At 36.5% G+C, this 23,477-nt stretch overlaps 2 protein-coding genes across 5 annotated transcripts in view; both read right to left on the bottom strand.

The window, feature by feature from the left end:
• KCTD5 (potassium channel tetramerization domain containing 5) overlaps window positions 1–12,928 on the bottom strand; it is a 37,953-nt gene extending 25,025 nt beyond the window's left edge. The window contains exons 1-3 of one of the 2 annotated variants that reach the window (XM_038187115.2): window positions 12,628–12,928; window positions 1,902–2,010; window positions 694–785 (exon numbers count right to left, since the gene is read on the bottom strand). In XM_038187115.2, the coding sequence (XP_038043043.1) occupies window positions 694–785; window positions 1,902–2,010; window positions 12,628–12,864 (438 nt within the window). In that variant the 5' untranslated portion in view covers window positions 12,865–12,928. The remainder of the gene's footprint in view (window positions 1–693; window positions 786–1,901; window positions 2,011–12,627) is intronic. The other variant, XM_027469115.3, reaches the window with a different exon arrangement.
• A 149-nt stretch (window positions 12,929–13,077) lies between these two features.
• Window positions 13,078–23,477, bottom strand: part of PDPK1 (3-phosphoinositide dependent protein kinase 1) — a 29,090-nt gene continuing 18,690 nt past the window's right edge. For all 3 annotated transcript variants that reach the window (XM_038187112.2, XM_027469114.3, XM_038187114.2), the window contains exons 8-14: window positions 23,222–23,290; window positions 22,615–22,711; window positions 21,013–21,186; window positions 20,396–20,613; window positions 19,670–19,727; window positions 18,625–18,777; window positions 13,078–18,091 (exon numbers count right to left, since the gene is read on the bottom strand). In XM_038187112.2, the coding sequence (XP_038043040.1) occupies window positions 17,984–18,091; window positions 18,625–18,777; window positions 19,670–19,727; window positions 20,396–20,613; window positions 21,013–21,186; window positions 22,615–22,711; window positions 23,222–23,290 (877 nt within the window). In that variant the 3' untranslated portion in view covers window positions 13,078–17,983. The remainder of the gene's footprint in view (window positions 18,092–18,624; window positions 18,778–19,669; window positions 19,728–20,395; window positions 20,614–21,012; window positions 21,187–22,614; window positions 22,712–23,221; window positions 23,291–23,477) is intronic.

The raw sequence follows: 23,477 nt of genomic DNA, 5'->3' as shown, positions 1-23,477 counted from the left end.
ATTTCTCTGTCAAACTAACTTCTCCAGAGCAATGAATAACTAGGACCACATTAGGTGAAACCCTGCAGAAAATACTGCTAATTCCACAGCCCAGCTTCAAATTTGGCAACAGTAAGTTTGTAATGTCTTTATGAAGACTCAGCTGAAGGCCAGAGAAGCAGAGTTAAAGAACAATCGCAAACTTGAATACTCTTTACTTAACAGTTTCTCTGTGATATTCATTTTATGAAGAAACATTCATGAGCTGATGCGAGAAGAGGCAGGGTCTCCAAAACTATAGGGGACCACAAATAAAGTAACTTTAGTTCCCATCTTAATCTTCTGTAGCAAACAACATTTGTACGTATACTGTATAAACAGCAGTTACACATGTCATCATGTATCTCATATTCAGAGCATTTAAATGTGTATGAGAAAAATAATGCTAGCCAAGATGTTTTCTAAAATAGCTATTTCCAGAAATATTTTGACAAAGAAATTCCACTATAACTAGACATTTTTGAACAACTGTTGAACAACAGAATTTTAGTTTTTGAACGAGAGCTAGAACTGCTTGCTTGTGCCTTTTGTGAAGGGTACAGCTATCCAATATCTTACCAGGGAAATGAGCAGTCATGGGGAAAAAAAAAAAAGGAACCACCAATTACTTACTGTATCATAAATAATCAAAAACACACTAGAAAACAGCCTCACCTGTGAGATTTTGCTGTCTCTTTCTCTTATTTTGTCCTTTACCAGTTTTATTAGTGATGTGATATTGTAGAATTCAGCCTCTTCCAGTACACCTAGTATGAGAACATTTTTTGAAAAGAGCATGTAACCAAAGGTTCCAGGTCAAAACCACCATCCAGTTCCTGAGACCTCCTGTTCTGCTACAGAAAACAATTTATTTTGCCCTAGGATCAATTTGTTTACCAGCCTAACTGTTCTGGCTTCCTTCAGACAGATATAGCTCATGGTCTAGCTCATTCTGAAAAACTGTCCTAAAAACAAACTGAAAAAAAATGATGCCATTTCATACATAGAACGAGAGGCAGGAAATAAAAACAAACAAGAGTAGGATCACAAATACCATTCTACAGCAGTCTGATGGACCACCATAGCTCAAACCCTGTCTCTAGAACACTAAAGAAAAATCCAAATACTCCCACTGAAAATCTCTCTTATTACCAGCGTGCAGAAAATTTTTCTTCTTGTCATTTGAGACCTCAGTCCCTGAACAACATCTTTAAGATTCTGACTGCTGTAGCATACTACAGACTGCAACAATTCACATGTTCAAATCTTACCTGTTCTCTAAACAGATGGAAATCTTAGTTCAAATTATTTCCTGCTAATTTACTTAGACTCCATTCTCTTCAATCAATTTGTTCACTATCTTATCAACACAGCTTTAGTACTAAAACAGTCATCCTCCATTAGAATAAAATTGATATGAATTGGGACCAGGAAGCCAGTGGCAGAATTTACTCTTCAACAGCACATTCCACATATCTGAACATTTCAAAACTTCACTCGTACTTGGCTTTACATCTTCAAAAGCTTATTTTGCAGCCAATATTCATCTGCTTGAAGAAGACTGAAAACAACTATTTCACACAGTTATACAGGGGGGAAAAAAAAAAACACAAACAAAACCCACTAAGATTGTATGATAAAAGGCATCTCCCCTCATGGCAAAATGTTCTATTTCTAACTGGGAGCAAGGGCTGTGAAACCAGGAATCATGCTTAAAACACTCCAGTAGCAGCAAATACTATAACTGCACCAATCAGCTTTGTCTGAAACAGATTGAAATGCTACACTGATTAAGATTTACCATCTACAGGTACATTACTTTTGGTGGCTTTCAAAGCAGTGAGAGTAATGAGAAAGCGACAAGAGATTTTGTAATATCCTACCTTCCTCAGCTAGGTCCTTGTTAATAACCAGTTTCCCATGTCTGAGATAGTTCAGCACTGGCCCAAAGTAGGTCGGGTCTCTGTCTATTAAATAGGCACCTGTTTCATCCTATATTAGGAACAAACAAAACAAACAAACAAACAAACAAAAAGGACAGCCAAAAAGGCACAATGATTTGAATGCCCAAACAGGAATTAATTGTAAGCTCATACTCAGCTTGGTATATGAATAACAAGCTGGTACTCATATACAGCTACATCACTTAAAGCCGAATTTGTTTAAAACATTAAATGGAAATCAATAATGTAGATGTAAATATATCAGATTGGTCAATCAACTCAATCATGTACTAGACACCTTTTCACTGATCAATTCCCACCCCTCTTTATCAAAAGATTATTAAAGCATCAGACCATTGTTACCATGAAAGGTCTAAGCAGTAAGTGAGAACACTGAAAACTAAGGCTAAAAATAATACAGGAACTACCATTTTGTTCGGAAACCTGAAGAACAAAGGCTAGTATTTGAATCTCACTGTAATATAGCTTCCACTCCCCCCCCCTTTTGTTTTTAATTAAAAGCAAGCAAACCTACCTCTTCTTTAACCTGAACATTTTGTTCTAAGATCTTTTGTTTCTGTCTTAGCTGAGATGTACAAACATTCACAGGGTACTGAGAACTGCCATGTACCAAGCAAGTGTTGTATGTGCACCTCCAAAAAAAAAAAAAAGTATGCTGAAGATGCAGTTCCTACCTACCTCATGCAGACAAAAGAGGGATCAAGATCAACTTACAACTGATGCTTAGTTTACTGATCAGAAAACAGTTCAAGGAATTTTCCTGCTGATATTCTTAACGAAGACAAAGGAGTAAAACTGTTATTTCCTATACAATTTAGAGTCTACGTGTGCACACCTTCTATGTGTGAGTAATGCAATACTGACATAATCTTCTTCCTTAGAGCTCTGGACAGCAAAAAGCGATAACACAGTTGTCTAACAGATACATGTGTCCTTTCTACTAACAAACAGATCACTGACAGTATTAGTACTTCAGAACCTAAAGTTTTGCTTCATTATATATATCCTATAAATATATACTGGAAACTTGAAGCAGCATGCCAAGTACTTTTTTTTTAGTTTAGTAATTATTTTTAATATTTGATTAGATTACAGAAAATACTAAAAAGCATTAAATACCAACAATACTAGCTAAATTTGAATCATTCTCACATATATATATATACACACACGAAAAAAATCTGCTGATTGAATTCCTAGCATTTAGAAATTCATGCTGATATGTAAAGGTTTTATGACTGTACTGTAATACCTGAAAACTCTGCCTGTTTAACATTTCTTAAGGTTCTTAAAACGTCTCACTGAAAATGATTGCATATGTATTTTTAGGCACATGAATTTAGTTTCTAGAAAATGCATTTATCTAACCAGGGCTAGCAGAAAGCTAGACCACAGCCTGAACTACAATAAAAACGAACATCTTTCTATCATTTCACACTAAATGCTTTGCACACTAGAAAGCACTATGATTTTAGAACTAAGTGAGGGATGTTATATTTCACATAAAACTATACAGATGTTTAAGAAAATACTGCTATTATATTAAAATGTGCTGTCAATTAACCAACACACAGAGCAGACAGTGCTTGATGAAGTCCAATCACAGTTTCTTCTGTGACTGAAATTCGTGGTCTCACAGAAGATAGACTATGCACCAAACCAGTTGACAGATGAAGTGCGTGAAACAGTATATTTTTAATGATCCACATTTATGTGCATTTACATTACCAAAGCACTTCATGACTGAACAGTCCATAGAAACAACCCTTAGAAATTAAATTAGCTGTCAACTGTATGAGTTACAAACAGAAGAGCATTATTTAATACAGGAACAGAAAACAGCAAATTTGGAAAGGAAGGTTGAAAACCGATAAAAAGAAACACTGCTTTAAAGAAAGAAAAAGAGTCTTTGGTCATCTTTTGCAACTTCCACCTAATGATGGGTCACCAGCAGCCTGCATTACCTGAATTCATCAGCGTAGCATGCACAGCAGAGCATCCCATTAGCACATGTACCAAACATGCTTTACATTTCCTGACAACATCCACTATAAGATATAATTACTTATGTCTTCTAAGTATTTTTAACCTTTTTCTCATCACCTACAAACTTTTTTTTTTGCATTCTCTCATTCTTCCTTTCACTTATAGTTTTCTTTCCTCACCAGTATCAAGTTTTCTTCCTCACCAAATTACCACATAGAATGTATAAAAATGCTTAGTCTTCACACTGATGAATACAAGTACTATTCCAAATATAACATACCATATACAAATAAAGTGCCATTGCACTACTGCCACAGTTTATGAAGTCTGTAAGGTAATAATGCATCTTTAAAAAATAACAAAAAGAAGAAAAAGGAACCTCAATGTCTTGTAATTTATGGTATAATAGTCTTTTTTTTTTTTTTTTTTTTTTTTTTAAGTTGTAAACATCAACAATTGAAGTTTCAGAACTCCAGCTAAATTCTGTGAGCAATCCAAATTCTGTCAGTAAGATTTATCCCTGGAAGTCTTCAAAAGACGTTTAGATGTAGAGCTTAGGGATATGGTTTAGTGGGGACTGTTAGTGTTAGGTTAGAGGTTGGACTCGATGATCTTGAGGTCTCTTCCAACCTAGAAATTCTGTGATTCTGTGATTCTGTGATTCACTCTATTATATAAATTCCATGAAAAATTATTAATACACTAAACAACTGAGAGTAACTGGCCACCCTGTTACTTAGATCACAGATATGGAGAACATGCATTCATTAACACACTTCCAAAGAAAAAAAAAAAAAAGAATTCCTTGGACTTTGATCTTACAACTCAGGTTGTTTCAAGTCAGGACACAAAACATAAATGATTCAGTAAAGAATACTGTAACAAAATACAAACAATGCAGATGTAAGTGAGGCATAAAATTGACATCCTGAACATCTTCCTGTAGTAAATGCCTTCTCACTCCTCCATTAGATTGAGCTTCCTGATTATCCCTTCAACATGTACTGAGCACTTGATGTTAAAATCACAAAGAAAAGCTGCTTACACTAGATCTTTAAGGATATTTATGTAAACATAAATCCAATAAAAGCTGATTGTGTAATCATTGGCTCCACCTAGAACTCTGAATACATGGGTCATAAGAGTTCATTCCACACCTTCAGAATATTACTGGGTTTATTTTATTATGTAAGTCAGGGGTGCCTTCATTCACATGCACATGAAAATACATTGTACTCCTATGTAATGGGCGTATTAGACAACCTTCCGACAATAAACAGTTTTACTTTAATGTAAGATAAGAACAAGAATGTGTGCTTCAATTGTGATTTAGGCAGTTAAAATGCATAGGTACAGTTTGTGTAAATATAACTGGTCTTTGGGCTTGATAACTTGAATATTAATAAACCGTATAGTTGCAGCTATGCCACTTATTTTGCTAATAGTTAGTTATACTTCTACAACCTTTGAGCAAGTTTGACTCATCACTATCGTAAGCAGAGTGAACCCACCTCCCCAAATTATTCAGAAGAATACTGTGCTCAAGTGCTAGACATATCAATATTTTAATAAGGTATCAGTTTTCTTTCATGTAGATATATTCTACATAAACACATGTTAATGTTTACCATAACAGCAGCTGCAATTCATGTTTCTTCTCTACTCAGTATAATCACATGATCCCACATTTTGACTGAATAAGAGTTTTATACAAATTTTGCCACTCTTTTTAAGAATATTCAAAACAAACAGTTGTGTTTGTGTATCCAACACAAGAGTGCTAATTAGCCACACAGGTGCTTGTATCTTTATACAATTCTATGATCGTATTACAATCTTCTCTGGAACAAAAGAGAAGGAATTCCTTGTTCGGAATTCCTAGAGATTTTCCACACCTGCTCTCCTTTATGATGATATAATTTAAAAAACAACATTGCTGAGGTACAGTGAAAGCTGCATTTGTTTACCACTCTCCCACTTCAGCGTTTAGTTCAACTGTGTAGCAGAATAAAGTTACAAATAGCATGGAATTTTAGAGAAAGCCTAATAACTAGCTGCTAAATTTTCAATTACATGCTTATATATATATATATATATATATATATATATATATACACATACATATACTTATATATATTTATATAAATATATTGTATTTATAAATATATTCATATGTATTTATATATATATATATATATATTATATATATATTATATATATATATTTGATATATATATATCAAAGTAGTATCTGTTTCTGCGTGTAGCTAACTGCTGCATATTTGCATTTCGTTTTTGTAAGCCTGGCTCTGAATTTGGCTGACACAACACCTTGGGTGAGATGAGCAAATCTTGGTTGCCCAGCATTTAAGATTTTTGTTTCATTTGCCTGGTGGAATGCAGTGAAAAGGCTTGAAAAGGTATAAAGGCAGTGTAGCTCACAATTTTCCTTCTTCCTTAAGAAATAACCCTGAAGTATACGTACTATCCAGCATTCAAGGAGACATGAGACTCAAAACAAGCATGTATTTTCAAAGAATTTGAAAAATATATCCCAAAACAATGAAGTGATCATGTGTTCCATTCTCAGGCATTTCCAACTTTATAGAGTAGCAGACTAAGGTTCAAAGGAACCATTAAGAATACTTCACCTGATCTTCATATAAAAATTACATAGGATTCAATTTATTTCCTCTTAAAGTGAAATAAAACCTTTTAAGCAGTAGTGGTGAAACCTAACAATTTTGTGCAAGACATTCCAATAACTATTTATTACCCCTGTTAAAAATATGTACTTTCTAGTCTGGACGTGTACAGTTTCAAGTTTCATTAGGTGGATCTCACAATACCTTTGCTAGACTGAAAAGGCTTCTACTATGAGACTGCTCATCTTCACATACGTACCTCTACACTGAAAAGTTACTCCTTAAGCTCTCTGCTAAAAAAGTTCTGCTCTTCATAACCTTCCCCTATATCATATTTCATCGTGACCGTTTTCCAAGTCCTCCAGGTTTTGAAGTAACCACAAATTATGGATACCCGTATCAGGTACAGGACTCCAGTATGAATACACACACACACCTGTGTAATGCCATTTAACATACTCCCCGAGAATTGCATTAATATGCTTGTTAAAATGTCACAAATTTATGTCCAGTTAAGTAACTTCACTGAGGTCAAAACGAGTCTGATGACTTCTCCTTAAATACTTTTCCTGAACAGACACACTCAGAATCTTCACCATCAAGCTCTTGGCTCAACACCACGCTCCAACGTTGATATCTAAAAAAGTGAAATCATTTACATATACTAAGCAAGCAGAAGTTCTGGTAAAGACAGTAATATACACAGAAACAGAATGATATTTGGCACTAAGGCAAGATTTAGAAATAGTTGCCTCCCCTACCCTCCTGTATTTTCCAGATCTTGAGCTTGATACCCAGAACACATTCTTCTCAAACTGTGTGACCTAAAAACTTTGAACAACAGTTGACTGTCAATACTAATCAAAACTACACTAATATCACAGCACATCCACCTAACTAGCCAGAAACCTCATGGCAAAATAAAGTTTATCTTAGTTATATCTTGGAATAATTACTATAATTAAGATAATTTTCTTCCACTGATTATTTAGTGCTGACAGCTAAGGATGTGCTGCCAGAAATATTTTGATTCTTTCTAAAACATCCAGTGTTTCCTTCCTTCCTTAACAGTCTCGGTACTATTACACTTAACTTTAGACAGGTTTTAAAAATCAAGCATGAATACTGTTGCCAAAAACCTTATTAAGAAAGGTTGGCAGTCTTCTCACTTAGGGGAAAGACTAATAAATAATAAAATAGTTTACAAAAGAAAAAGTGGTATCCAGATAAACCAGGAAGGTGCTGAAATCAGGAAATACCTAGCTGTAAAACTTGTAAGTGTTAAGTAAGTTAAACAAGGGTGAGAGAGTGAGCAAGACTTTGTTTGTCTATTTTTACATATTCATCTGTGAACCAAAATTTAAATACCCTCGAAAACAAATCCTATTATGAACATTGGGTATGACCACTACCACTTCACTCACTTGTTGAAATGAATCTCAATAGTCTTAAATACAAAGTCATAACACACCGTCAAACATTAAAAGTCAGAGGATCAACGTATCAATATATTATTCCTTTTAACACTAACCTTGGCACACACCTGGCAAACCTAGTCTTCCCTCTGTTGCAACTAGAAGCCTATCTAGAGACAGGCTGCAAAGCCTTGGTCAACCTTAGCACCTGCCAGTCATTCGAAGGCAAACATACTGCCTTTCTTGAAGACTTTTTAACACCAAGAATCAAGGAAATACTGTGATTTCTGTAGTTGTTTTTTTTTTTTTTTTTTTTAAAGTTGGTGTTGAAGTTACAGTAAAGAAAAATCATTATGTATGCAAATAGCATTTATTAAGTATAACATTAACTATTTCAGTTTTCTATTTTAATTTCTAATAAACTCATCCAGTTAACATGAAACTTGTGTATCAACATGGGTGAGGCTGATATGCTTCACTTGTTTAGTTTGGGCAGAAACAGTTCTATTACTGATTTTTGGTTTTGATTATAGATCTGTTCTCAACTGAGAAAAGCTTTTCTTATGGTTACATTTTCTAATGCTTCTGATTTGGCAATCTTGCAAAGCAAGAAGGAACATGAACTGAACTTTTTTTTTCTTCAAAGATGTATGTTTAGTGTTGTATGAGTTAATTTGTGGTTCTCCTGCTTGGTCTTGCACCTAAATGTGCAATCTGCCCTCCCCCCCTTCTGTCAGCTGGGACAACATTAGAGCTTTCTACAAACTGGCTTAACTCACTTTAGTTTTATATATATATATATATATATATATATATATATATATATATATATATATACATATGTATATGTATATATTTATGTATGTATGTATGTATGTATATGCCTCCTTCATTTTTGCTGTGTTACACGCTTCTTTGATGGAGCATGATCACAAAAATATGAAACATGTCTATGAAATACAAAATGCATTTTGAATTATAAGCACAATTCAGTAGTAACCTGTTGACAATACAAGATAAAACTTCCTGAAGGAAGTTATTAAATTGCATCTCAGACAAATTGCCCATACAGGAATCATGATATACCTGCTAAGGCTACTTTTTTTTTTTTTTTTTTTATAGTTCTTTCTAACTGAGGGCTGTGTCTAACAGTTTTCATTATCGCATCTGCTGGCTCATCCCTCAGGATTCTCTCCGCTCCCCCTTACCCTTTTTAGGGGTTGGAAGAGACCTCAAGAGATCATCAGGTCCAACTCCCTGCCAAAGCAAGTTCCCTAGAGCAGGCTGCCCAGGTAAGCGTCCAAATGGGCCTGGAAAATCTCCAGAGAAGGAGACTCAACAACCGCCCTAGGAGCCTGTTCCAGTGCTCCATCACCCTCACTGTGAAGTTCTTTCTCATGTTGGTGCAGAACTTCCTGTGATCCATTTTTTGACCATTGACCCTTGTCCTATCCCCACAAACCACTGAGAAGAGGTTGGCCAAATCCCTCTGTCTCCCACACATAAGATATTTGTAAACATTGATGAGATCCCCTCTCAGTCTTCTCTTCTCAAGGCTGACATTCACATTCTCTTACACTGACAATTTTCAAGTTTAAAACTAGGTGTTTAAAACCCTTGTGATTTTCAGTAAGAAAACACAATGGAATCATAGGTCAAAGACCAGTTCTCTCCAAACTTTAGGAGGGCATTATCCTTAACTATCAGCTGCATCTTGCAAGAACTACTGTTTTATAAGCACAAAATTGTATACTACGGCAGTTGTTGTGAATAAACTTTAGTATATGAATAACATTCCATTTTAGTATCAGTTTACAGCTCACTGAGACTCCAAAAAGTTAAACCATGAGAGAATTAACAGATCTGTTACTATCAGATTATATATTCATGGCAAAGGAAAAGAACCAGAGTCCAAGACAGTATCACCAATTATTCCCTTGAAATATCTGTGCTCATCAGTTAAAGACATTTGATATTTCACAACCATACCAGAGAGACAATCTACAGATATGCTGTTGTATCAAGACAGTATGCCCACAAACTGATGAGATGTGTGGGAAAGATTTTTTTTTTTCTCTTGCAATAACATCTATGATATCTGTTATCTTATAAATCAGAGAAAAGCAAGGAAATGATTCGACTATGACTTGTTTTCTATAGAATATGAAGAATTCTAAAAGAAGATTCTGAATTGAATCCTTGGAAGACAGGCATTACACATTTAAGCAATGTTTTGTACTGAAAGAGTGTGCTATGATGGATAATCTAAGAGAGAGGCCACTTCTGCAAAATCCAAGAGAGCAGATTAGTGCAGACACAGGTGCTGAAAGGATGAAGTGAAAGTCAATGACTCTAGTGCAGATATTCAAAACAATGGGGCATGTAACTCTGACAGATGTTGGAATGAAAAGACTATAGTGGACATTTAATCAGGAAAGGCTTTGCTGCCTTTTTTTTTTTTAATGCTTTAGGTACATCATATTGAAGACAATTGGGTTCATTAACCCAGAGAATGCAACTCTGAATAACAAATACTTCTCCAAATCCAGATTTTCCAAAACAATTTGTAGTTTTCCCTACTACTTGCCTCATGTTACTTATTTGCACAATAATCTATTAAAGATGTCTATACCAGCCACAATTTTATTTTAAAAAGTAAGACTCAATCCTAAATATAAGATCCACTTACAACCACCTTGTGAAACTGTTTTAGTAACACCAAACTGGAAAGAGCACCTTAATGTCACATCCTCATCCTGCATTTTAGTTCAATTCCAATTCTGTTCTACCGTGGGTTCAATCAGGCTACTCACATGGACAGGACAATGCAATTTGTTTGCATCTTGTAAAAGCCGTTTTCATTAGAACTCTACATTGGAAGACAGTAATGTCTAAGCAGCTCAAATAATGCAGAGATGTGCTCCCTGTAAGCAGAGAATATCTTCCTATAGCTGTTACTGTAGCTAGCTTTGTCAGGTACACTATTAACAACTATGAACTATTTAAGCCTAGAAACATCAAGAAATTCATCAGGTGTCTCCATATCCTACCAAAAAGCTACATAACCTTAACATAAATTTATGGTATGTTGCTATAACCAAAACATGTAAGCACAGTACAAAGAAAATGTTTAGATTAATACCTCATAAAGTTTTGTAAGATATCAACACTTCACTAAGTATATACTTGTGAAAGAGGATTGATTTCTTCAATTAATGAAAAAGGCACCCAAATGGCTTAAATAGGGCTAAACCATTTATTCTAAAAACGCACCTCTTGATTACATCAAGAGAGGGCAAATAACCAATTTTTCTTGCAGTGGATCAATTGAAACCAGTACCTTAATAATTAAGTATGCCTTATCTTTTATTTAAGAGACCTTAGGAAAAAAGCTTCCCCACTCCCTCACAAGAAAAAACAGTTAATGACCTACCAGCAATCCACCTACATTTTTACATCTGTTTTCACAGGTCAGTCTAAGCTAAACCTCTCAAAACAAAACAAAGATAGCCACAACAGATCTCCCAAATACCACACTTTAAGATACTTTTTCTCTAGCTCTGGAACCTTGTTCAGATTCTGCTCTACATTTTCTTAAACATCCTTTCTGTAAGTCACGTATGAAAAAATGAAGAGAACCACTACTAGCTGAACACTGGAAAAAAAAAAAAAAGAATTATATAGAAATAACAAGTCTTTGCTTTTAATCTGTTAGTTATATATTTGAGGATTATAACCTGTTCCCTTTTTCTCCCTAAACATCCAGTACTGGAAGTCAATTTTCATCCATCACATTACCAAATCTCTTTCAGAGCCAGAACTTTACATAAATACTTTATACCCATTATACAAGCCATTCCATAAGTAAAGTCCTAATCAGTAGCTTCTCTTTCCCTACTGAGTCAGAATGAATGCACGAATACTCAGTATCACCCACCTTTTGCAGTCCGTACACTATATGCAATCTTTTATTTGATGAATTGCTGAAACACAGCAAATTATTGCCAAATGAAAAAGGTTATTTTTTCCTAATATACTGAATTTCAGCTTCATAAAGCACTCTTCTGCAACAAACAGAACAATTCATGAAAAGAAATCGCTTGATCCGGCTCTTGAAATTGAACCAGAGGGTGATGACAGTGCAGAAACAGAGCGACATCCGTGCAGGCAGACGCGCCGCGAAAGTGCTAAAACCAAAGACAGTCAGCCACCGTCACCAGTTAAATAAACGCACGGTGCTCTCTTTGTTCCGTTTGTAAGGCGGCTGCATTACTCAGGAACCCAAGAAGTTCACAAGAAGCCAGCCTCCTCTCGCCCTGAAAGCTGAACTTCCACCGACCACGGGAACTCGCTCAGCGCAGCCCTTCGTTCGCACCCCCAGCGGCGGCCGCTCCCGCAGCCCGAGCCTCCCCCGTGCCCCCGGCGCGACGCCCGGCCTCGCGCTCCCCGTCTCAGCCCGGTCGCACCGCCGGCAGCGCTCCCCGCGGGCAGGCGACGCCGCACGCCGGGCCCCGGCAGCACCGGCGCCGCGCGGCCGCCGCAGCGCTCCCGGAGCCGCGGGGCGGAGCCTGGCGGCGGGAGCGGCGGAGCCCGCGCTCACCTTGTCCGAGTCCAGGTCGGGGTCGGCCTGGCACAGACGGAAGAGGAAGGACTTGGGGTCCCTGCAGAGCGTCTGCCGAGTGGTCAGGAAGCAGGTGCCTCCCACGTTCAGCCGGACCCACTTGCCCGGCACGGCGCCGGGGGGCGGCGCCGAGCTGCACCGGCGGCAGGGCCCGCCCGGGCCTCCCAGGCCGCCGGCCGGGGTGCCCGGGAACTCGCAGTGGTTCTCCGCCGCCATCCTCGCCGCCGCCGCCGGAAGGGCCCGCCCCAGCCACGGGCCCGCGGGCGCACCGCCCACCGGAAGGGCCCCGCGCGAGGCGTTTCCCCGCCTCCTCGCCCGGCGCCTGCGCCGCGCGGGCCGCAGGCTCGGCCGCCCGAGCGGCTCCCAGGCGGGCAGACGGCGGCGCCCGCCCCCCACGCGGCGCTGCGGAAGGAGGAGGCGGAGGCCGGCCAGGACCCTACATGCCTTTATTACAGACTACCAAGCATAAGTGAAATCCATCATCCGGTCACTAGCTACACATCTACAGCACGGAGATCTGTCGGAAGGAGAATAAGCAGTTATTAAATTATGAGATATGATTAAATCATCGACCAATAGAAAATTTATATAATAAAGCCAGAAAAAAGGTGTAAAATATAGTTTACAATAATTATTCACATTCAAGGCTGTACATCAATACATACAACACCATGGCCCCGAACATGAATTCAATCCAAATAACTCATATATTAGAATTTAAATAACACAGACTGAACTAGAGGCCAACAAAAGCCAGCAAATAACCTTATAAGAATAAAAATACAAAAAGTGTGTATCATATCATTGCATTATTTGCTTCTGTTTTAATAAGTTCTTGGAGGAGAGGGGTTGCTGGGGGGAGGGGGGGGTGTTTGTGTTTTTTTTTTTTCCTTTATCTGTACATCACAGTTACAGCTACAAACCAGGTAGAGAATAGTACACACAACTGACTGCCACCAACCTGAAGAACAGCTAGCATACAACTATCAAAACAGATTATGGTTCCTGATTCCTATTTTTTTTTCTTTTTGTCAGATACAGTAATTGTAAACTCTGCCACAATTTAGAACATATGCCACATTCAATCAGAGTTAGTACAAGGTCTTAGGAAGCTTTGTAAATGGCAACCATTACATTCACTGCCACACCAACAGATAGACCAACTTAATGGGTGGTTAAGAACTTCTTGAATTGTTTGCTAAATAAAAGGTTGTATTACTTTTTAAAAGAGGGAAACAAATTCCTGAATTCCTGTCTTAACTGAAAAGATGCTAAACTGGAATGGAGAATTACTGTAAACCCATTTGATCAACCAACACAATCTGTATCATGAAGCTTTGCAGGAGCACTTCCCCTTCACTAATAAAATACTTGTGTGAATTATTACAGGCATTCAGCAAAACTTCAGATATAAATACCACACCTATTCATGTATTTCCGTAGCAGAAAAGTTATCACAATCCACACACTATCTTTAGGTAACTATGCCACACAAGTGATTTCTTCAACAGCTTGCTGAATTTTATTTATTTATTTATTGTCCACGGGCCAACTTAAGCAATTATGTTGACTTTACTAAATCATTCCTACATGTAAATTCAATAATTAAAAAAAAAACAACTTTACAGAACCCTGGGGATTTTCAACACAATGTAATGATTTCAAAGATATTAAATCAAGCATCTCATCCTATGAAACTAGATTGGAATTATCACATCGTTGTTTCAACCTACATTTTTTTCCTGGAATTATAGATAGCAGATGCTTCACAATTAAATCATGCTAGACAGAGAAAAATAAGTGGAGCACAGTACTATCTGGTATCTTGATGCATTCTGCATCTAGCACTTAACAAATGAGATACTAATAGCTGGTATCAGTCTGCTCACAATGTTTCAATATAACATCTGAGGCAAGACTTTGTTAACATAAATCCTTCTAAAAAAACAGGCTATAAGGCCAATCCTAATAAAGCCATCTCTCCAGTTTATCAAAGTAATTTTCAACATTCTGTAATTGGGCAGGACACTGAATAGAATAGCATAATTCAAAATTCCTTTCTAGCAGTGGTACTTCAGACTTAAACACCATACAATGGAAAACAGAATAAACACCTTCCTGAATTTCAAATCCCAATCAAAAGAAATTACGCTCCTCACCAGAATCTTTATAATTGACTGGTAGTCATTAAAAACACAAGGGACAGAACCTAAACAAATTTGTTTTTTAGTAGGTTTGTAGCAAGGAGTCAAGAAGGGTCTTTGAATGACCAGCTCTGAAAGACCTTGGATAAAGAGCAGTGAAAGCAACTGGCTTATTTGCAGCTCTGAAGAATCTCCTTTGAAAATTTCATTCCATGAACTCCCACAAACCATAGGAGTAATCTTCAAGATAAAGATTTGAAGCTATCTTGCTATATACATCTAGAACAGGAAACAGCCCTTCGTAATACGCAGCACCTTCCAACATGCATTTAAGTGGACAAATTGGTAAAGTATACTTAAATCCACAATTGCTTTTTTTCCTTTCAAAACCACAGATTTTACTTAAAGTATAAGAGAGACAAATACCAATTCCAGAAATTTTCTGGTCCCCTCCCCCAAAAAGCAGCAGCTAAGGAATACTTGATTTGGAACACAGAAGTTCTGAGGGGTGGGTTTCCTCTAAGAGCCTCGGTTTTCTAATGACAGCCTTGTCAAAAGAAAAATGGAATGCTGGAATACAGGCATCAGTCTTACAGATTGACTTTTACAGCTTACTGTTACCAATATTTCTTTGGCTGAAATGTTTTAGTAGGCAGGAATGAAAGACACTGATGTAAGATTTTCAAGATGTGAAAAAGAATTATTTTTTTTTGAATGGCAAGATGACTGCACATTTAATTGGTATAGAATGTGTGTTTAAGCATTCCTAGATTTCCACCCAGTCAGGTAAAGAAGCCAATGGAGATCATTAGCTCCTACAGAAGCTAAGGAATTTGCTATTAGCAGAACAACTTCTGTGAGAGTTTTTTGTTTTTGTTTTTATAAACAAATAAAAGGCTAAGTTTTGTTATAAAAACCAGCAGCAGCATCATGAAGCTCCATCACTGCCAGACTCCATTTGTTTGAAGTTAGGAACACGTCTACATCTCTATACTAAAGACTAAATCCAAAAGCTTACAGTTGCCTCAAGTGGACCCAACATACAGCTGGAATTTGACAGCTACAGAGTGACTGGGTACCACTGCAAACTCACAATTACCATCTTACTTAAGATAGCTAATATAGAATTAATTACAGGCACAAGTGGAAGGCATAATACTATGCTATTCAAATCTCAGTGACAAGGAGTGTACCTTCTATATGGTGAAATTCCTCATGCAAAGGGAACAGTGTTCTGTTTTTGTCTTCTCAGTCAGCTGCAGGACACCTTAGTTCCCTTAACACCATACACTGTAAGCTACTGATTTAATTTTGTCATGCATGGATATGTAATGGGGTAATAGAAGACTGTAAGAATATAGTTCCTACAAAAGAAAAGGCAACTGCACTCTCTCCTATAAAACCTAAAAAATGCTGGAAGAACTGAACTCTCAAGTTCAACCACATAATACTATTTTTTTTGTTGCCTTTTTTTTTTTTTTAAAGAGCAATGATAAATCTCCCTCACCCAGTACATCAACAATAAATCAACAATAATGAAAATACATGAATATTGGTGTTTTTATGAGACAGTTTGATAAGCCACTGCTTTTAAAACACTGCTTTCAGAACAGTAGCTCATTAGTTTTTTCAGCATTACAGTGGAACATTTCTTTCCTTGATAGAAGAAAAAGCACATCATAGAGACCCTCAACATACAAAAAGATGCTATGTGTAGAAGGTGAATAAATAGGTGTGATGTTTATACCACTTTCAAAACAAAGAAGAAATGCCTTTGTCCAGATCTAGGTCATGCCTCTCTGCAAGGTTCAGGAACACAGGTATGTTGAAAACAGGGAAGTTGTTTTTAGCACATAAAGTTAAGTCTTTGTAACATTGCAAGAAATGTTTGACCACAAAAAAAAAGCATTAATTTGAAAAGGATGAAAGACTGATATGAAAAAATATTTTCGTTTTATAGATATGCCTCAAGTACCATGTATTTTCCCCATTGTATCAACATTTTGTTGAATTTTTAACCAGATTACAGTATGGATCTAATGTTTAAATGGCTTAGTTTATGTATGTATTTTTTGGAGTTGCTAAAAGTTCTGAAATACTTGGCCAAAGACCAAAAATAAGATTTGTACACCTCATTATACAAAGAAACAAACAAACAAAATAATCAGTTGTACAAAGCTTTCACACTTCCTTCTCTATCCAGGTAAATAGGTTGGCCCCGCTAAAATGCACAAAACATGCACACCCTGCAAAGAAAGCTTCTAGCTCTCATCCCCTGGAAAGGAGAAAAACTATTTACTACTTCAATAGTAACATTGTTGTTTTTTCCTCCATACTAACTAATTTATTTTTTTTTAGTTAGTATTAGTTAAAAGCATGCTGTTAAGTTTATTGTCTCTTGATTAAGCACACATGATTCATATTAAAATTTAAACTGAATGTTTAAAACTTTATATGCTTCAGAAGCCAACATTTCAATTTAAGAAAATTTTCAGTGCCATGTTCAGCATTTTACTCTCACAACCTCTATCATTGGAGCCTGTCTGCCGGACACACACATCTGATTCATTCACATAATTATTTAAGTACCACATAAATCCTGCAACCAGAACTATATTAAGAATTACACAAGGGTGCAACTGACCTGGCTACAAATGCCATACACCAATAAGCTCAGGGACTGTGAGGAAAGGAAAAGAAAAGAGGTGGTGCTTAGGAGAGGCATATAAAAGCTCCCTGATGAAATATAGATCAAATGATAATGTGAAAGTCACAGAAAACTCTAGCCCCATAAAATGTAACGCTGGTACATGACTTGGGGCATGTGCGTGTGGATTGGTTTTAACTCATCTTAAATGTAGCTGGTAATACAAGGTCTATCCACTAGTCTGCTGCAGAAATTGAGCTGAAGGGCACAAAAGCAAGATCTTCACTGCAATGATACGCATGTGGAAGCCTCAACAGAAGCACAAAGAGCGAGCAAAGCGACCCTGAATTCCATTCGGTTTTAGCCTTTTTTTTTTCCTTTTTCTTTTTTTTTTTTAAAAAAAAAAAAAAAAAAAAAAACAGAACATTTAGACATATGCTTCCCCTTGAGATGGTAATAGATGGGTTGGAAAGATTCCTCTGATAGGCTGCACGTCGAGTTCTAGCAGCATGAAGGAAAACTGGGAAATTTTGGATGAGCTTTACTATTTTGCAGCATTCTGGTGATATCTGTGCCGCCACACTTCATGTATCTTTTTGCACCATTTATGAGCATTTCCACTTGGGTCCATCAGGTAGTATGTCCTGTTTGGCTGTAAGTAAAAACGTTTTAACGAGTATTCCAAGCACAGTTAAACCAAACATAGGTAATTATTCAACAGCAAAAAAAATTCAGAATCAGCTTTCAAACTTTCCAAAATTTAATTACATTATTATTCTACTGAATATCTATTCTCAGTATTAAGCTAAGCAGTCAAATCAACAGACAATATACACTGTTGGCACACTCCTTGCAAACTGCTGTAGAGAAACAGGGCAGGCTTCAAAAGTCCTTCTTAAGAACTTCTTTGAGAAAACAACGTCCACATATTTTACTTATGCTTGAATTATAAAAAATAGTTGTATTTTTTGTATTTTTGCCGGAAGATGCCATGTCAGTTTCGTTTTGAAGTTATATCTATTAACCTATGCTAACAAGTAATCCTGCAATCAACACCTGTATTTATGAAACTGTATTTTCTCCAAACAAAATTTGTTTGGAGAACTTACAATATTGTCCAAAATTTACAATAATTGTCCAAGAACCTTAGCACAACTTGCAAAGAAATTAAATAAAGTAACTTACTGTGTGAACAAAAAATGTCTTAAAATTCTTGGCTTCTGGACGTAGCTCCAAAGACCACGGTATTTCTCCTTTTAGAACTTTGTTGACAGGATCTACGTAATACAGGTGGGGCCCTTCTGTGAGGAGCAATTGGCGTCGACGTGCAAACAATCCCTAATGGGAAAAGTAAAAACAGCAACACAAAAAAAGCATAAAGAGAAGAGGTAAAACTGTGCATCTCTGATTTTAACAACAGAGGCAGAATTAAAACAGCTCAGTGAGAGGAAAATATGTTTGAGTTTAGGGCAGTTTGTTTTCTTTTTGCTTCATTTAATTGACCTCACTCCTTTTTGGGGAGGTTGCAGTGCATCCATAATACGTGCCAGAAGTACTATTTTAAGAACTCATCTTTGAGTTCTATCAAAACAAAACAACTAACTGTAAAGAGTAAAGCAGAATTTATTTGTCAAATATGCTGGCACACAAATCTATTGTCACGATTTTCTGGAGAAAATTAGGAACAAACAGGTAAGAACTTGTATGAAAGTCAACCTATATTCCTATATAGCTGACAAAGACTATTGAAGCTCCTCTGTACTATGTTAAAGTTATCTATTATAGCAGTTCTAATGCCACCTCTACCTCTCTTAGGATGTAGAACTAGTGAGACTGAGGAAACATAACACTGCTGAGGACAGTATGAGTTTGTATTCTATTTTCCAATATTAATGGCTCAATCCACATACAGATATGCATCAAGACCAAGTATTTAATCGACTGTATCAGATTGGTAGGAAGAGGTTGTACAAAAGCTTGTTTACTACAGTCTTCTCAAGGCGAAGCATCAACAGAATATTTACTTTTAGCCTTTTCAAAAAAATAAGACCACAAAATTAAAAAAAAATATTCACAGGAAAACATCACATCTTAAAAAACAAACAAAACAACGTGACACTTACAAATAGCTTAGACAAGTAAGTTCTAAAACAGGTTCCTTATCTTCATTACGAATGTGTAAAAGCATGACAACTGAATCCTGTTACAGGAAATTAAGAAAACCCCTTACCTTTCTTTTGTCCACTGGGCCCATTTTTAGAATTAAGTTATTTTCTACAAACTGATGCCTTGAAAAACAAAACAATAGGGAAAAAAACACTATTACCTCAGATATAACTCTTCCACATAACAATGGCAGTAAGAACTGTTTACTATTACTAAGCAATTTTCCATCTCCTTCTAGTATCTTTTCCTCCAAAGAGTCCTGAATATCTCTACTAGGTGAATTTTGGCCTCTTCCTCATTTTACACCAAACAGGTACGTTTTTAGTTGTTCTTGTTTTTTTGTTTTGTTCTGTTTTTGTTGTTTTTAAGCTGTCCTTTAAAAAAATCACAAACAAGCAACTCTTATCAAGAATGAAGAGAAATGCTAATGAATGCATAGCCTGGACATATTTTAGTTATAAATGGAATATTATAATTAAAAAAAAAAAAAAAACTTATGCCAGCTGTAAGAAAGAAAAAACATCTTCTAGTTCTAAAACTCTGTAGAGGGAAGAATTCTTTACACTGTACCATTTCTCTTCCTATACCCACACCATCTTTTAGACCTTAACTTTAAAAACTTTTTTTTCTTTGCTGCTGTTGCTTTAAAAAAGAGATTAGGAAAAACCTAGTCAGTATTAGTTTCTTTAAAGATATTAAGACTGACAATTATTAATTTGAATAAAAAATTATTTTTCTAGATTCCTCACTTCAATGCAAGTAACAAATGAGCTATTTTCACAGATCTTACCAAGGATTTCCACCAGCTTGTTTTGCCAGAAGTAACCTCTTTTCATCTTCAGAAAACTGTAAATCCAACTCAAAGGAATTGTTGTCAAGATCATGAATATACTGTTCAATATTGCCTCCTGATGTCTGTGGGGTACTCGTCTCTGGGGCAGACAGTGAATGGGAAGAGGCAGAACCAGAAACTTGCATGCAACCAAACTGACTGAGGAGATTGTCATACTAAAAGGAGGAAAAAAAAAAAAAGTAAAAAAAAGTAAGAGTTGCTTGTTTATTTAAAAAGCTTATTTTGCTCTGAATAACTAGTGTTACTTTTAACTTAAGCATGCTTTGGCTTTTGCGCAAAAAAAGCAGACTACTCTCTACAAATTAACTGGCATATCTCAAAAGAATTATGCTTAGTCAAAAGCAAACTTTTTTTTAAGAAAAACACTCCATCAGAAAAAAATGTTGACTAGATCAAATTTTATCCAGAAATTGTTTATTAGATTCTTAATAGTTAAGTCTTCATTAAAATATAACCAACCAGTAGCTTCAATGAAAGTACTTGATATACAATAATTTTGTTTTAATGAAAGTCTAGGCAGCATCAGAGCTGAATATAGCTATAGCTAAACATACATTTCCATAACAGTCTTCATCATCCTCTGACATGGCAGGTAGGTATGCTGTAAGTTTTGGGGGTGTCTGAAGATGTAGGTTCTCCCACACAATAGATTCAAAGAAGGGGTGAGCCTTAAGAGGTCCATATCCTCCCATTTCTTCACAGCCTAATCTTTTGGTAGCATCTAGAACCTGAACAGGTTACAATGAAGTTAGCATGCATAAATTAATGACAAGAAAGGGGCAAGCACCATTCACATTTGCACAGCAATATGCAAAAACTTAATTGGTCAGCCTTACTCTTCTAGGCACATACAAGGAGACTGCTTATCATAAAATCACAGAATGGCTGAGGTTGAAAGGGACTCTGAAGATAATCTAGTCCAAACCCCCTGCCAAGCAGAATCACCTAGAGCACATTGGCATCCAGAAAGGTTTTGAATACCTCCAGCGAAGATGACTCCGCAACCTCTCTGGGCAACCTGTTCCTGTGCTCTGTCACCCTCACAGTAAAGTGCCCTGTCATGAGGAACTTCCCCTCACAGAAACTTCCCGTGTTTTCAGTCTGTGCCCAGTGCCTCTCTGTTGCTGGGCACAACTGAAAAGTCTGGTTCCACCTTCTTGACACACCTTCTACCCACCAACCCACCCTTGTAATACAAGGTGTTATTTTTCAGTGTGGCTTGTTAGCACAATTTAGTATTTGATCAGCTCACATAGCTAGAGAAATAAGCACTTCTTTGGATCCACAGATTTTTTTTTGCTTCATTTCTTTATAAAGATGGAAACAAAACCAAGCAAACCCACAGAGGCTGCATGATGGAGCACAGCTCATTTAAATATAGTCCCACATCATACTGTGAGTGATGCAAGACAGCTGTAAAAGCTATAGTTGGTGCCAAACACCAACCTCAAGCACCCTAAAACAGCACAGATCTCAGGATGTTGACACATCCTGGACCTTACCACTCAGAGAACGCTGGCTTGGCCACAGAGCTATTAGGCCCTTTTATAATGGTTGCACTCACCACCATTCACAAACATAATATACAAAATTTTCTCCTTAATAAAGCTAGACCATCCAACTTCAAGAAGCTTACACCATGCAAAATGTTCTCTACATATTCACTGCACATTCATGTGCAGAATAAATCTTTTGCTGATACTATTATTAGACATGCATTAACTGCCCTAAAATGAAGGATAAATTGATTTATATCAATTTATTTAAGGAATACATCTTTATATTTAAGGAATACATCTTTCTATGATGTACAGAACATCCTTTATAACTAAATGATATATTATACAACTCAAAAATTAACTCAAGTACTATGCAAGCACAAGTGTTTGAATCTTGTGTTACGCATAGTTTTTAGAAATATTTGCTTCCACTTGACAGAGACGTTCCTTGCCCATGTTTTATAATTCAGATAAATCAGTGCTGTTTAATAATGGATGTTGACTTTCAAGATACTCTCATATACAATTAATAGTTCAGAGTTGTTCTTATTACAAGGTTCATGGTAGAATAGATAGAAACTTTAGGAAAACAGAACTACATTAAAAAGCTGAATGTTTCCAATGTCATCAAATCATTCAACAGCAGTAAATATTTACCAATAGCTTTTCTACAAGGTCTTTTGCCTTGGGAAAAAATTTTTCAGGAAAGTCGTATTCCAACTTTATTATCTTCTGGAATATCAGATACTCATTCCTGCAAAAGAGAAAAATATTAGCTAGTTATTAGCTCTCCATGGTTCTTTTACCTTAACAGTGCATAATCTGGACAAATACTAAATTTGAGAAACACAAGCTCTAAGTCAAGTTCCCGTAAATCCTTCTATAGTGTACTTAAGGGAAAGCAGTTACTTATAAGCATCTGTGATCCTGTAAGCATGAAATACTTGAACAGTAACAGGGAAAGGTCAAATGCCTCAACATAGAGGTGAAAGAAACCTTCATGGAGGCATAGTTACCTTACAGTATAAACTACATTTGAAGTCCTAGGATAAATCAAATAACCTCTCTCAGGACTTCTAGTTAGTCTTAGCATCTTCATGATTTCAACAAGGAAACGAACTAGATTATACAAATAAAAGCAGGCATAACAACACTAAAAGTGCACCATGAAAATCTGTACTTCAGAACTGATAGTAAAGTAAAACCCAATGCAAGTAAATGTATTTATAATCCACATGTAAAGAACTAGTAGCATAAGTCTTACCCAGCTCTGAATGGAGGCAATCCAGCTACAAGCTGATATATTATACATCCCAGAGCCCAGAGGTCAGAGCTTCAAAAAAAAAAAAAAAAGGAAAAAACCTTAGCATGCTTTTCTATAAATTTGTAAAACATAAATAAAATTTCTTAAATTCCTGCTAGTTAGAACACATCACAAATATGTCAGACAAGCCTGTTAGTGTGATTTCCACACTATTCACTTTATTCCTTGTCTGGAGAATAGGCCTGCAACACTACTT

The sequence above is a fragment of the Anas platyrhynchos genome, chromosome 15 (genome assembly GCF_047663525.1).
Source record: "Anas platyrhynchos isolate ZD024472 breed Pekin duck chromosome 15, IASCAAS_PekinDuck_T2T, whole genome shotgun sequence".
Lineage (NCBI taxonomy): Eukaryota > Metazoa > Chordata > Aves > Anseriformes > Anatidae > Anas > Anas platyrhynchos.
This window is presented reverse-complemented; position numbering and strand designations above follow the sequence as displayed.